The sequence below is a fragment of the Bos indicus x Bos taurus genome, chromosome 16 (assembly GCF_003369695.1).
Source record: "Bos indicus x Bos taurus breed Angus x Brahman F1 hybrid chromosome 16, Bos_hybrid_MaternalHap_v2.0, whole genome shotgun sequence".
NCBI lineage: Eukaryota > Metazoa > Chordata > Mammalia > Artiodactyla > Bovidae > Bos > Bos indicus x Bos taurus.
Window position 1 is genome coordinate 60,120,373 of NC_040091.1, and position 13,355 is coordinate 60,133,727.

Consider the following 13,355-nt stretch of genomic DNA (forward strand, 5'->3'; position numbering starts at 1 on the left):
CATTTAGGTATCATTTATGGTTAATTTTACTTGCTTACAAGTAGTTTAGTTTTATATTTATTCTTGATCTTTTCATATATACTGCAAATGGAGTGGCTAATCTTTTAAGATCATAAAAAAAGAATTAATTAAAAGTTTTAATGTAATTATTGTAATTCCTCCATAAATTCTCTTTTCTTCCCCTTAAATCGTTGTTTGCAGTTCAAGGTCTTTCCAATACCAGTTTTATATGTATGTATGCCAAATATTATTCTGAATACTGCATGGTATCCCATTGTGTTGATATACCATATTTCACTTGTATAATCTGTTATCAGTTAACATTTGGGGTTATTTCTAGTCTTGGCTATTAAAAAATACTGTTAATGTCCTTGAACATTTACCTAGAAGTAGAGTTGCCAAAGGTATTGAATATTTTAGGTTTTGATAAATATTGCTAAATTGCCCTCTAAGAGGTTTGATCAAATTTACATTCCCACTGACAATGAAATGACACTATCTAATCATCTTGTTTCAACTTAATACCTCTTGATTTTTATATTGAGCATCTTTTCGTGTGCTTCATAGCCATTTATGTTTCTTATGTGAATTGCCTGTTCATGCCCTTGGCCTAATTTATTGTTTTTCCTTATTAGTTTGTGAAAGCTCTTTAGCAGTTTTGTATTGGGCCAAAGAGTATGTAAACTTAAAATTTTGGTGTGTGCGTCGCTCAGTGGTGCCTGACTCTTGCAACCCCATAGACTATAGCCTGCCAGGCTCTTCTGTCCATGGGATTCTCCAGGCAAGGATACTGGAGTGGGTTGCCATTTCCTGCTCCAGGGGATCTTCCTGACCCAGGAATCAAACCTGGGTCTCCTGCATTGCAGGCAGACTCTTTACCAGCTGAGCTATGCGGGAAGCCCAAAATTTTGGTGGGAGCTGTTAATTGTGATTTGAATGGTCAGAGTATCATTACAGCTTTTACTGCCTTATTTTATTCTGTTTCAGCTGTTGTGGTTTTATTAGAAATGCAAAAACCTTGGTGCATTCAGGCCCCTGTTGTTTTGTTTCGACATTAGACTAAGTGTCCAACAATTTAAGAATGTCCAATATGACTTTTTTTATGGTAACAAAAAATTAGACAAAAGTTAAGTGTTCATTGAAAAAGGATTGCTTACATTATCCACTCAACTAGGGAGTATCATGCAGCTCATAAAGTTTCTATATTATCTTGATTAATTTACAAGAAAGTATCTTCTTGACATATTGTTGGACATTAAAAACAGGATTTATAGAATAATTTGTTTAGTATTGTATTTTCATGTAAAATCATGAATAATGTGAGTGTGTGTGGGCATAGAAAGGTTTCTGAAAAGATGTTTTCTGAAATGCAACAAATAACTGTCTCTGGGTCACAGGATTTTGAAATAGTTTTTACTTTATATTTTCCTGAAGCTTGAGTTAGAATTTTTAATAAGATATATAGTATCTGGAAAAGTCTTGGAAAACATAAAGCTTTTTGTACCTTACTGGGATAGAATAAGTCCACTCCTAGGAATTTATCCTAAAAATATTTGTATAAGTGTGCAGAATGCAAATATGAAGATAATTATGTGGTATTTGTGATGATGAGAGATAGGAAATAACCATAAATAATTGATTAAATAAATTTAATTATACTGAATATTTGAAAAACTATAGCTAGTGTTGCCAAAAGCTCAGCCTCTCTACACCTGTGCCAAATCAAAGTTTTGGGTGAAGTAGAAAAGAACAGCTTTATGGCTTTTCCAGGCAAAGGGAGACAGTGTGGGCTTTTGCCTTGGAAACCGTGTCCCAACCCAGGGAGTTTGGTGAGGAGTTTTAAGGCAGTGCTTCAAGGGTGGGGTTGCTGATAAGATAGGGGTGTGTGAAGGTCCTGCTCTTCCTTTAATCTTGGTTAATCTTAATGAGCTTCTCTAGTTGTTTTAGTTTGGCTTAGGTGGTCTTTCCTGGTATGAAGAATGCTGACACCTTCTATATATTGAATTTTAATTCTCAGTTCAGTTCACTCGCTCTGTCGTGGCTGACTCTCTGCAACCCCATGGACTGCAGCACACCAGGCCTCCCTCTCCATCACCAACTCCCAGAATTTACCCAAACTCATGTCCATTGAGTCGGTGATGCCTTCCAACCTCTGTCATCCCCTTCTCCCACCTTCAATCTTTCCCAGCATCAGGGTCTTTTCAAATGAGTCGTCAGTTCTTTGCATCAGATGGCCAAAGTATTGGAGTTTCAGCTTCAGCATCAGTCCTTCCAGTGAATATTCAGGACTGCTTTCCTTTAGGATGGACTGGTTGGATCTCCTTGCAGTCCAAGGGACTCTCAAGAGTCTTCTCCAACACCACAGTTCAAAAGCAGCAATTCTTCGGCACTCAGATTTCTTTATAGTCCAACTCTCACATATATACATGACTACTGGAAAAACCATAGCTTTGACTAGACAGACTTTTGTTGGCAAAGTAATGTCTCTGCTTTTTAATATGCTGTCTAGGTTGGTCATAACTTTTCTTCCAAGGAGTAAGCGTCTTTTAATTTCATGGCTGCAGTCCCCATCTGCAGTGATTTTGGAGCCCCCCAAAATAAAGTCTGTCACTGTTTCCCCATATATGTGCCATGAATTGATGGGCCCAGATGCTATAATCTTAGTTTTCTGAATGTTGAGTTTTAAGCCAACTTTTTCACTTTCATCAAGAGGCTCTTTAGCACTTTCTGCCATAAGGGTGGTGTCATCTGCATATCTGAAGTTATTGATATTTCTCCCGGCAGTCTTGATTCCAGCTTGTGCTTCATCCAGCCCGGCATTTCTCATGATATACTCTGCATATAAGTTAAATAAGCTGGGTGACAGTATACAGCCTTGACATATACAGCTAAAATGTCAACATCATGCAAAAATGAGTGTGGCAGAACAGGCAACTTTTCTTCAAAAGAGTATGAATAAATGTTTTAACATTTTGTACAATGTTTGGAACTTTGTGGGTATTTAATAAAGGGACAGCTTTTAATTGGAACATTAAAAAAAGAAAAAAACTCCTTTCCCTGTTTGGAACCAGTCTGTTGTTCCATGTCCAGTTCTAACTGTTGCTTCCTGACCTGCATACAGGTTTCTCAAGAGGCAGGTCAGGTGGTCTGGTATTCCCATCTCTTGATTTTCCACAGTTTGTTGTGATCCACACAGTCAAAAGCTTTGGCATAGTCAACGAAACTGAAATAGTTTTAATTCTAAAAAGAGCTTAAAGACATTGTTATGTATGTCCCTTGAGAAGAAACCAGGACCCTGTTTCAAGGCTGCATTATTGTTTCTTTTTTTTTTTTTGCACTTAATATGTCTTTATTTTAATAATGTAAGTTATACGTCAATAAAGTTAATAATAAGAAGAAAATGCAATTGGCACACTTTTCTACAGAGATATCCTACATTTTTGGTGGAATTAACACTTAAAATTTTTGTTTCTTGACTGTTCCTCCCTTGACTCTGCATCTACCCTGTCCCTTCCTGGATTGACAACTGTTCAGATTTGTTCTTTGGAACTCAGGGAAGGTCATGGAGGCCAGAGTCTGTTCCCTACAAGAAATGGGGGACGTGGAAAGACTTCTGTGCCCAAGAGCCCCACAGTCGCCAGTTGAGTTTCACTAGTAAACATGTTGATCCATATTTACTGGTATGGAAAGAAGTCTACGAGATGATATTAAAAATCTAGAGAAGCAATGACCTGATTTTCATATTAAAGATATTTTTGTGTGCATGTGGACAACAATGGCCAGTATCTTTGCTTAACTGTGTTTTCCAGTGTTTCTGTAGTGTCCATGGTATTTCTTTTCTGCTCTTTAAAATGCTTGAAATTATGCCATAGAATATTTATTTTACATGAGCTAAAGCTAAATATGTTAGCTGAGCTAAGAACTCTAGGAATTCCTGAGGAGTCGTGGCACTGCTGTTCTATGCAGGAATGATTTCTCAACTCTGGAAATGTTGGAATTCACTGCCTTTTTTGAGTTGTTATTTTTAAAACTAGAAGCTGATTTTTAAAAATTACTGTGCCTTTTAATTCATTCACTTAATAATAATGTTATTTTTGCCTTTGTTGCTATGTAAATTTATACTTTCTTATTTTGATATTTTGTCACCGAGCATTCCCATTGTGTCTATTTATATTGTATTTCACTTTTTATTTATTAGGTTGTATCCAGGTTTCCAGAGGGTTTGCTTATTTCTAAATTGCTTAGAGAGTTTGAGGTGAGTGAGCTCTTTTTCACTAATCATGGTTTTTTATGGCTTGCATATATTTCTCATGCTTGATGGAAATTTTCTTGCTACTCCTTGGATCCTCCAAGTCTGTGCTTTAGAACTTAAACATTTTGTTTTGCCTTTTGGTAGCTGCTTTTTTACTCAAAGAGTTAAGAATAAGATTTTTAATAAATACTTGTTTATGCATAGAAAGAATATCTTTGCCACTATTTTTATATAATTAGTATAAGAGTTAATTTGTTTCTCATGTTTGATAATACCAGGTGTCAGTGGGGATATGGAGAAATAGGATACCTCATGTGCTGCTTGTGGGACAGAACCTCTTTGGCAATATGACTTTACTTGACAGAATGCACCCCTGATAATTCTGGAGTTCCACTACTATAGATGCACTTTAGAGAAACTCTTAAAGGTGCACATGAAGACATACATATGACACATACATTGCAGCGTGGTTTAAAACTGGGAATAAATTAAATGTCTATCAATAGGAGAATGGATAAATAAATTGAGATAATGGAGTAATATGTAGTAGAAAAAATAAGCAGTCAAGATTTAGCTCACCCATGCAACATGGATCATTTTTGGAACCCATCATGTTAGGTGAAAAAAAATCACATTGCAGAATGACAATTAAGATACTGCCATATGCCTAATTTTAAAAAAGGGGTAGGTGTGGTGGGCTCTATTCAGAATGCCTTTCTTATAGTAGTCCATTTGTTTTCACATCAGACTGAGGCATGGAAAAGTAACTTGCCTACCAAATAGGTAGCCAGTAATGAGTGGAGCCAGGGTTTGAAATCCTAGGAGCCTAGCTTCAGACTTCAGTATCCTAACTCTTAACTGCTATACCATGAACATTATCATATATTTGTACATATGAACAAGTTTGTTTGAGATACTATAGAGCGTAATGATTGATAGATCAACTCTATGTGCTATTTTACAGATGATGTGTATAATGTTATCTACTTGATACAGTTTTGTAAAGAAGTTTAAATGGCTTAAAATAATTAGAACGGTGCCTGCTGCATAGTAATTGTTTGGTAAATGTTAAAAGTCATAGTAAAAGAAAAAGAAGAAAGCTTTTTTTAGAAAAGATACACATCACCCCTCAAGTTCAGTTCAGTTCAGTTGCTCAGTCGTGTCTGACTCTTTGCGACCCCATGAATTGCAGCACGCCAGGCCTCCCTGTCCATCACCAACTCCCGGAGTTCACTCAAACTCACATCCATCAAGTCGGTGATGCCATCCAGCCATCTCATCCTCTGTCATCCCCTTCTCCTCCTGCCCTCAATCTTTCCCAGCATCAGAAGCTTTTCAAATGAGTACGCTCTTCGCATCAGGTGGCCAAAGTATTGGAGTTTCAGCTTCAACATCAGTCCTTCCAATGAACACTCAAGACTGATGTCCTTTAGGATGGACTGGTTGGATCTCCCTGCAGTCCAAGGAACCCTCAAGAGTCTTCTCCAACACCACAGTTCAAAAGCATCAATTCTTCGGCACGCAGCTTTCCTTAATGCAGAAAATTTAATTTCACATTATGAATGAAAGCAATGACTCCTTTAAAGCCTCAAAGTTTATTTCAAATAGGCCCATGAGAGAAAGCTTAAACAGTCTTGATATCTTTTGGATTAAGAAGTCAAGTCATTTATCTAATAATGAAATTACAGAATAAAGTGTAAAATAGAGTAATAAAGTAATAGTATATGACTTAATTATTACAAAATTTATGGGTAAAAATAAACTTCCTATGCCAGGTTCACAACTCAAAGTGAATAGTTTCCTACCATGAATGTTTTAGCAAAAGTAGCTTCCTGTATTAAAGATTCATGGAGTTAAGGTTACAAGTCAACAATTTTGGAGAAATTAAAGCAAACCATTTTTAAACAGGATTTTTTGTTTTTTTATTTTATATTTGAGTATAGTTGATTAACAATATTGTTTTGATTTCAGGTGTACAGCAAAGTGATTCAGTTATATATATATATATACGTATCTGTTCTTTTTCGAATTCTTTTCCCATCTAGGTTATAAAAGAATATTGAGCAGAGTTTCCTGTGCTGTACAGTAGGTCCTTGTTGGTTACTTATTTTAAATACAGCAGTGTGTATATGTCAATCTCGAACTCCCTATCTCTCCCCCCACCCCAGTCATACCTTTTGCCCCTGGTAATCATAAGTTTGTTCTCTGTGAGTCTGTAAAACAAACCTTTTAATGTTACAGGAAAGCTCTTTACCTTTCTTAGTAAACAAACTTCTGCAGAAATTCAACATTATTATTAAAAATATATAATAAGTATAGATTTAATTTAATCTTTATTTTAACTTGTAGAAATACTAAGCCTTTATTTATCCAACATGATATAAAAGCTACCTTGTGATTTGTCCTCTTGAAATACTTGGACAACAGTCTGCCATTCTTTAAGGATCTTTTGTTAAATTGCTACTTGAAGGAAGATAGTGCAGAGGCAGCGTAGGTTTTGGATCTTCCTGAAGTGCCACCTATACAGAGTGAGTGAGTGAAGTTGCTCAGTCGTGTCTGACTCTTTGTGATTCCATGGACTGTAGCCTACCAGACTCCTCCCTCCATGGAATTTTCCAGGCAAGAATGCTGGAGTGAGTTGCATTTCCTTCTCCAGGGGATCTTCCCCACCCAGGGATCGAACCCAGGTCTCCCACATTGCAGGCAGACGCTTTACCATCTGAACCACCAGGGAAGCCCATAGAGAGCTAGAAGCCACATAGAGAACTAGATGGCCAAACAGAAAATCCAAAGACAGTATTTATAACAAAATTAGGTAATATATCTCTGCAAATAATTGCTGGAGAGTAATCAGCAGCCGCCACAAAAGCCTCATGATATCAGTGTCTGTGCCAGGAGAAAACAGGAGCCCTAATGGATCTATGAGATAGAAGAACTACAAAATAGCCATCAGGTATTCACTTCTGGCCCGGAGAACTCCATATATTGTATAATCCAATGGATCACAAAGAGTCGGGCACGACTAAACGACTTTCACTTCATTTTACTTCATTCACTAGAATGTACAGCAAGCCATTTTGAAAACTATAACTGAAACTGTGTGTTATTTTGACCTAATAGCAGAAAGTGCTTCATAGTAAGAGTTGAATGGGGCTGGAGCACCATAGCTCCTGTGAATTCTTGAAACTGACCAGCCAGAGCTCCCTTACAGACACTATTGAAAAATTGAGCAGGATACAAACAGAAGAAAAAGAGGAGTCTTAGGTGTAAGTAGTATTAAGGGAAAAGAGCCAAGAAATTTCTAAATTAACCTACTGTATTTTTAAACAATTTACAAAAACAGTGGAAGGAGGAGCTCTGTGAAGCAGAAAGTAATCCAGAATGATGTCCTACAAGTCAGGAAAATGAATTTCACGTAAAATATGCAGCAGAAGAGGTTCTGGGTCAAATTGCATTGTTGTTTGAATTAAAAAAGAGATTAAATAACAGAACAGCATATCTACTGATAATAGGAGCATGTCAGAAATACATGTCCCTAATACAGATAAAAACTGAAACCTTTTTCAAAAATATAAAGTGATACAAAACATGAAAGAACAGCATAAATCTGAATTATACAAATTTGGGAATACAGTGAAGGGTATTCAGGAAAGTACTCAGGAAAGAATTATAAATAAAACAAAAAAAATTTCAGAAATGAAGGCTAAACTTCAAAGATTACAAGAACAAAAAATAGAACAGCTGATGCCCTAAGAAAACCAGTAGATAAAAATGAGGTACATTGTGAAAGTCAAAAGGAAATGAGGGAGGCACTGGGTATCCAGGTATGAAAGGCTCTGTCACTAAGATTTTTGAAATCTAGTGAGAAACTTAGGCATGCAAATAAATTAAGGTAATATGTCTGAGTAGCCTACATTGGAACAGTCCTGATGATAATTACTATAAATTCTGGACAAAATATACAAAATTACTCTCTGAAGGTACTAGAAATTGTTCAAAAGCAGGCAGAAATTGGAAAGGAGTCAGCACCCAGAGAGGAGAGAATAGCACCTTTTTTATTTGCTTGGAGTTGGGCCCAATGTTGGGCTCCATACATAGTTTGGAATTGATAACTGGATAGAAATCAAAAGTTTTACCTGCCTCTGAGTTGGAGCTACATAAGCAGTTGAAAAATGACGAAAGAAATCATTGCGACCCCATGAACTGTAACCCTCCAGACTCCTTTGTCCATGGTATTTCCCAGGCAAGAATCCTAGAGTTGATTGCCATTCCCTTCTCCAGGGGATCTTCCCCACCCAGAGATCAAACTCTGGTCTCCTGTATTGGAGCCAGATTCTTTACCATCTGAGCAACCAGGGAAGCCAAGCAGTTGGAAGATGAGGGAAGAAGTCATGGGATAGAGAGGGAGCATCAAATTCTGCACGTAAATTCTGCTCAAATCTCTGACTGATTCTTGAATTACACATGCCTGGGGCAGACCAGCAGAAGCCTAGTAAGGCTGAAAGAACTGAATCTCTTTCAGCTGTGGCCCAACACAGGGGGTCAGAGTTTTGAGTTTAAGGTTAGGTTAACTCCCTATTAAATTTAAGTGAAAAGCAGTACTCTCAGAAGAAGCATAAAAGATTCCACAGTCTACAGCTTACCTATTATGATGTCCCAGATACAAGCGAAAATTACTGAATAAATAAGAAAATGTGACTCTTGGTGAAGAGAAAAAGTAATCGATGGAAACTGATACTGAGATGATGCAGATGTTGAAGTTAGCAAAAAGGTTTTAAAGGAATTCTTAAAACCACATTAAAAAGAATATAATGCAATATGTATTCATATTGAACAAATGGATAAGAAACCTCAGTGGAGAAAAAGAAACTGTAAAGCCAAATAATTTTCTAGAGCTGAAAATAAAATATCTGAAGTAATTTCACTACAGTATCTTAAGAACAAATTGGAAATGGCAGAAGAAAGCATCAGTGAACCCCAACAGATTGGTAGAAATCCAATCTGAAGAACAGAGAGAGAAAATAAAAAAAATTTTTTAAAAAGCAGAACCTGGGGACTTTTGTGGTGGTTCAGCCATTAAGAATCAACCTGCCAGTACCAGGGACACATGTTTGATCCCTGCTTCAGGAAGATTCCACTTCTTGTGGGGCAACTAAGCTTAACTATGGAAGCCCTAGAGCCCATGCTTTGCAACAAGAGAAGTCACCTCAACGAGAAGCCTGTGCACCACAACTAGAGAGTAGCCCGCTTACTACAACCCAAGAGAGCCTATGCACAGCAGCGAAGACCCAGTGCAGCCAAAAAAAAAATAAATAGCAGAATCTGGGAGTTCCCTGCTGGCATAGTGTCTAGAATTTGGCACTTTCTCTGCTGTGACTTGGGTTTGATCCCTGGCTGGAGAACTGAGATACCACAAACTGTGCAGCATGGCTGGAAAGAAAAACAAACGGAGAATTGGAGAGACCTGTAGGACAGTACCAAGTGGTCTAACTAGTGGTCTAGCTTTCTTTATAGTCCAACTCTCACATCCATACGTGACTACTGGAAAAACCATAGCTTTGAATAGACAAAGGGGCAATAAGTGCATGGAAGTATAGTTTGCAAGGTTCTTGTGTTTTTTTCGTGAAGTAGTACAGTAATACTGAAAAGTTAAGGGTGTAGAGAACAATAAGTAATGCAGAGTTATAGGTATAAAGCCACTAGATACATTAAAATGGAATTGTATAAAAATACCTAATAAACTCAAAGAAAGAATGGGTTTACTGTTCAGCTTTTTTGCTTGAAAGACAACAGAGGAACAAATTTTGAGAGAAATAAAATACAGATGGAATCAGAAATTAAATAGCAAAAATGGTAGCTGTATAGGATTAAATATTTGCAAACAGTATGAACAGCAAGGGCTGAATTTCTAAAATATACAAACAACTCATGCAGCTCAATATGAAAAACAACCCAATCAAAAAATGGGCAGGAGACCTAAACAGATACTTCTTCAGAAACATACAGAGGGCCAACAGGCACTTGAAAGATGCTCAACAGCACTGGTTAATAGAGAAATGCAAATGCAATGAGGTATGACCTCACACCAGTCAGAATGGCCATCATCAAAAAATCTATAAATAAATGCTGGAGAGGGTGTGGAGGAAAGGGAACCTTTCTGTGCTGTTGGTGGAAATGTAAATTGGTGCAACCACTATGGAGAAACAGTATGGATGTTCCTTAGAAAACTAAAAATAGAGCTGCCATATGATCCAGCAATCCCACTGCTAGACATATATCCAGAGAAAATGATAATTCAAAAAGATACATGCACCCCAGTGTTCTTTGCAACACTATTTACAATAGCCAAGACATGGAAGCAGGCTAAGTGTCCATCAACAAATGAATAGATAAAGAAGATGTGGTGTATATATATACACATACACACACAATGGAATTACTTGGCCATAAAATGAATAAAATAATGCCATTTGCTGCAATGTGGATAGTCCTAGGGATTATCATACCAAGTGATGTCAGTCAGAGACAAATATCATATAACACTTCTATGTGAAATCTTAAGACATGAGTGAACTTCTTTACAAAACAGAAACAGACTCACAGACATAGAAAATCTATGGTTACCAAAGGGGAAAGGGAAAGAGGGATATATCTGGGATTAACAGATGCATACTAATATATATGAAAAAAGTAGACAACAAGGATCTACTGTATAGCACAGGGAACTGTATTCAATATCTTGTAATTACCTAAAAAGGAAAAGAATCTGAAAAAAATATATATGTATATGTGAAATGAACCATTTTGCTATACACCTGAAACCAACACAACATTGTAAAGCAACTATATTCAATTTAAAGAATGGTATCTGTAAATCCACTTATATTAATAATTTCGTAAATATAATGGAGTATATATTAAAATTAATGAAGTTATGAGATATGAAAAAGCAGAATGCAACTAAATGCTATGCATAAGAAATATACTATTAGTAGAAAAGACATAAATTGGTTGAAAGTAAAAGGTGAAAAAGATATATATATAATAAGCATAAAAGAACTAAAAAATTGACTAAAAAAAATCAGGTAAAGGAGACTTCAAGGAAAAGTGTATTATCAGAGACAGAGAGACATTTTGTAATTATAAAGGGTTAATCAGGAAGACAGAGTGGTCAAATGTGTATTCACCTAATAATGCTTTAAGATAAATGATCTAAAAATTAACAGAATTAATTATGAATTAACTTCCACAATTATAGGGATTTTCTCTTTCTGGCAGTTGATAAAATAGTCAAAAAAATGAATAAGGACATGGAAAATCTGAGCCATACTTTCTATCATCTTGATCTGTTTTTGACTTTTATAGAACACTGTACCCAACAACTGCAGAATACACATTGTATTCAAGTATACTTGGAAGATACATTTGCCAAGACAGACCATGTAGTTGGTTATAGAATAAGTCTAAACAAAATACTGAAATCTTAGAGTATGTTCTTTAAGATACTCCAATTAAAGTATATTCCAATACTTTAATTGGAATTAAATTACAAATCAATATAGTGAGTTCCCTAAGTATTAACCCTCCAGAAAGTTTGGGAATTAAACAGTTCTCTTCCAAATAACTTACTGCTTTAAATTGAAGTATAGTTGATTTGCAAAGTTGTGTTAGTTTCTGGTGTATAGCAAAGTTATTCAAATATATATATATATGTATATATTCTTTTTCATTTTCTTTTCTATTGTTGGTAAAATATTAAATATAACTAAACAGTTTATTAAAGATAGAATAAGGGAAATTTGAAAGTATTTTCCATTGAATGCTATTGAAATATTGAATGCTATTGAAATATAACATATCAAAAATTGTGAGATGCAGCTGAAGCAGTGCTAAAAGGGAAATTTATAGCTTTAAGATGCCTAAATTAAAATAAAATGCCTAAATTAGAAGAAAAGAAAGGTATAAAATTATCATTGACCTAAAGGTCTACCTGAATAAGCCAGAAAAAGGAGGAGGAATGTCTGTGTAGAAAACCCTAAAGACACCACCAGAAAATTACTAGAGCTAATCAATGAATATACTAAAGTTGCAGGATATAAAATTAATACACAGAAATCCCTTGCATTCCTATATACTAACAATGAGAAAGGAAACAATCCCATTCACCATTGTGACAAAAATAATAAAACACTTAGGAATAAATTTACCTAAATAAACAAAAGACCTATATATAGAAAACTATAAAACACTGATGAAAGAAATAAAAGATGACACAAATAGATGGAGAAATATACCATGTTTATGGGTTGGAAGAATCAATATAGTGAAAATGAATATGCTACCAAGAGCAATCTATAGATTCAATGTAATCTGTATCAGGCTACCAACTATTTTTCACAGAACTAGAACAAATAATTCCACAATTTGTATGGAGACACATAAAACCTCAAATAGTCAAAGCAATCTTGAGAAAGAAGAATGGAACTGGAAGAATCAACCTGCCTGACTTCAGACTATACTACAAAGTTACAGTCATCAAGACAGTATGGTACTGGCACAAAGACAGAAATGTAGATCAATGGAACAAAATAGAAAGCCCAGGGATAAATCCATGTACCTATGGACACCTTATCTTTGACAAAGGAAGCAAAAACATACAATGGAGAAAAGACCATCTCTTTAACAAGTGGTGCTGGGAAAACTGGTCAGCCACCTATAAAAGAATGAAACTAGAACACTTTCTATCACCATACACAAAAATAAACTCAAAATGGATTAAAGATCTAAATGTAATACCAGAAACTATAAAACTCCTAAAGGAAAACATAGGCAGAACACTGTCTGACATAAATCACAGCAGGATCCTCTATGACCCACCTCCCAGAGTAATGGAAATAAAAGCAAAAATAAACAAATAGGACCTAATTAAATTTAAAAGCTTTTACACAACAAAGGAAACTATAAACAAGGTGAAAGGACAGCCTTCAGAATGGGAGAAAATTATAGCAAATGAAGCAACTGACAAAGAATTAATCTTAAAAGTATACAAGCAGCTCATGCAGCTCAATATCAGAAAAGTAAACAACCCAGTCAAAAAATGGGC

General features: G+C 35.8%; 1 protein-coding gene across 1 annotated transcript in view; it reads left to right on the forward strand.

Moving 5' to 3' along the window:
* The window catches only part of TDRD5 (tudor domain containing 5), an 83,651-nt gene that overhangs the window by 30,770 nt on the left and 39,526 nt on the right, over positions 1-13,355 (forward strand). Inside the window, exon 6 of the mRNA XM_027565461.1 lies at positions 4,199-4,255. Coding sequence (XP_027421262.1) covers positions 4,199-4,255 — 57 coding nt within the window. The remainder of the gene's footprint in view (positions 1-4,198; positions 4,256-13,355) is intronic.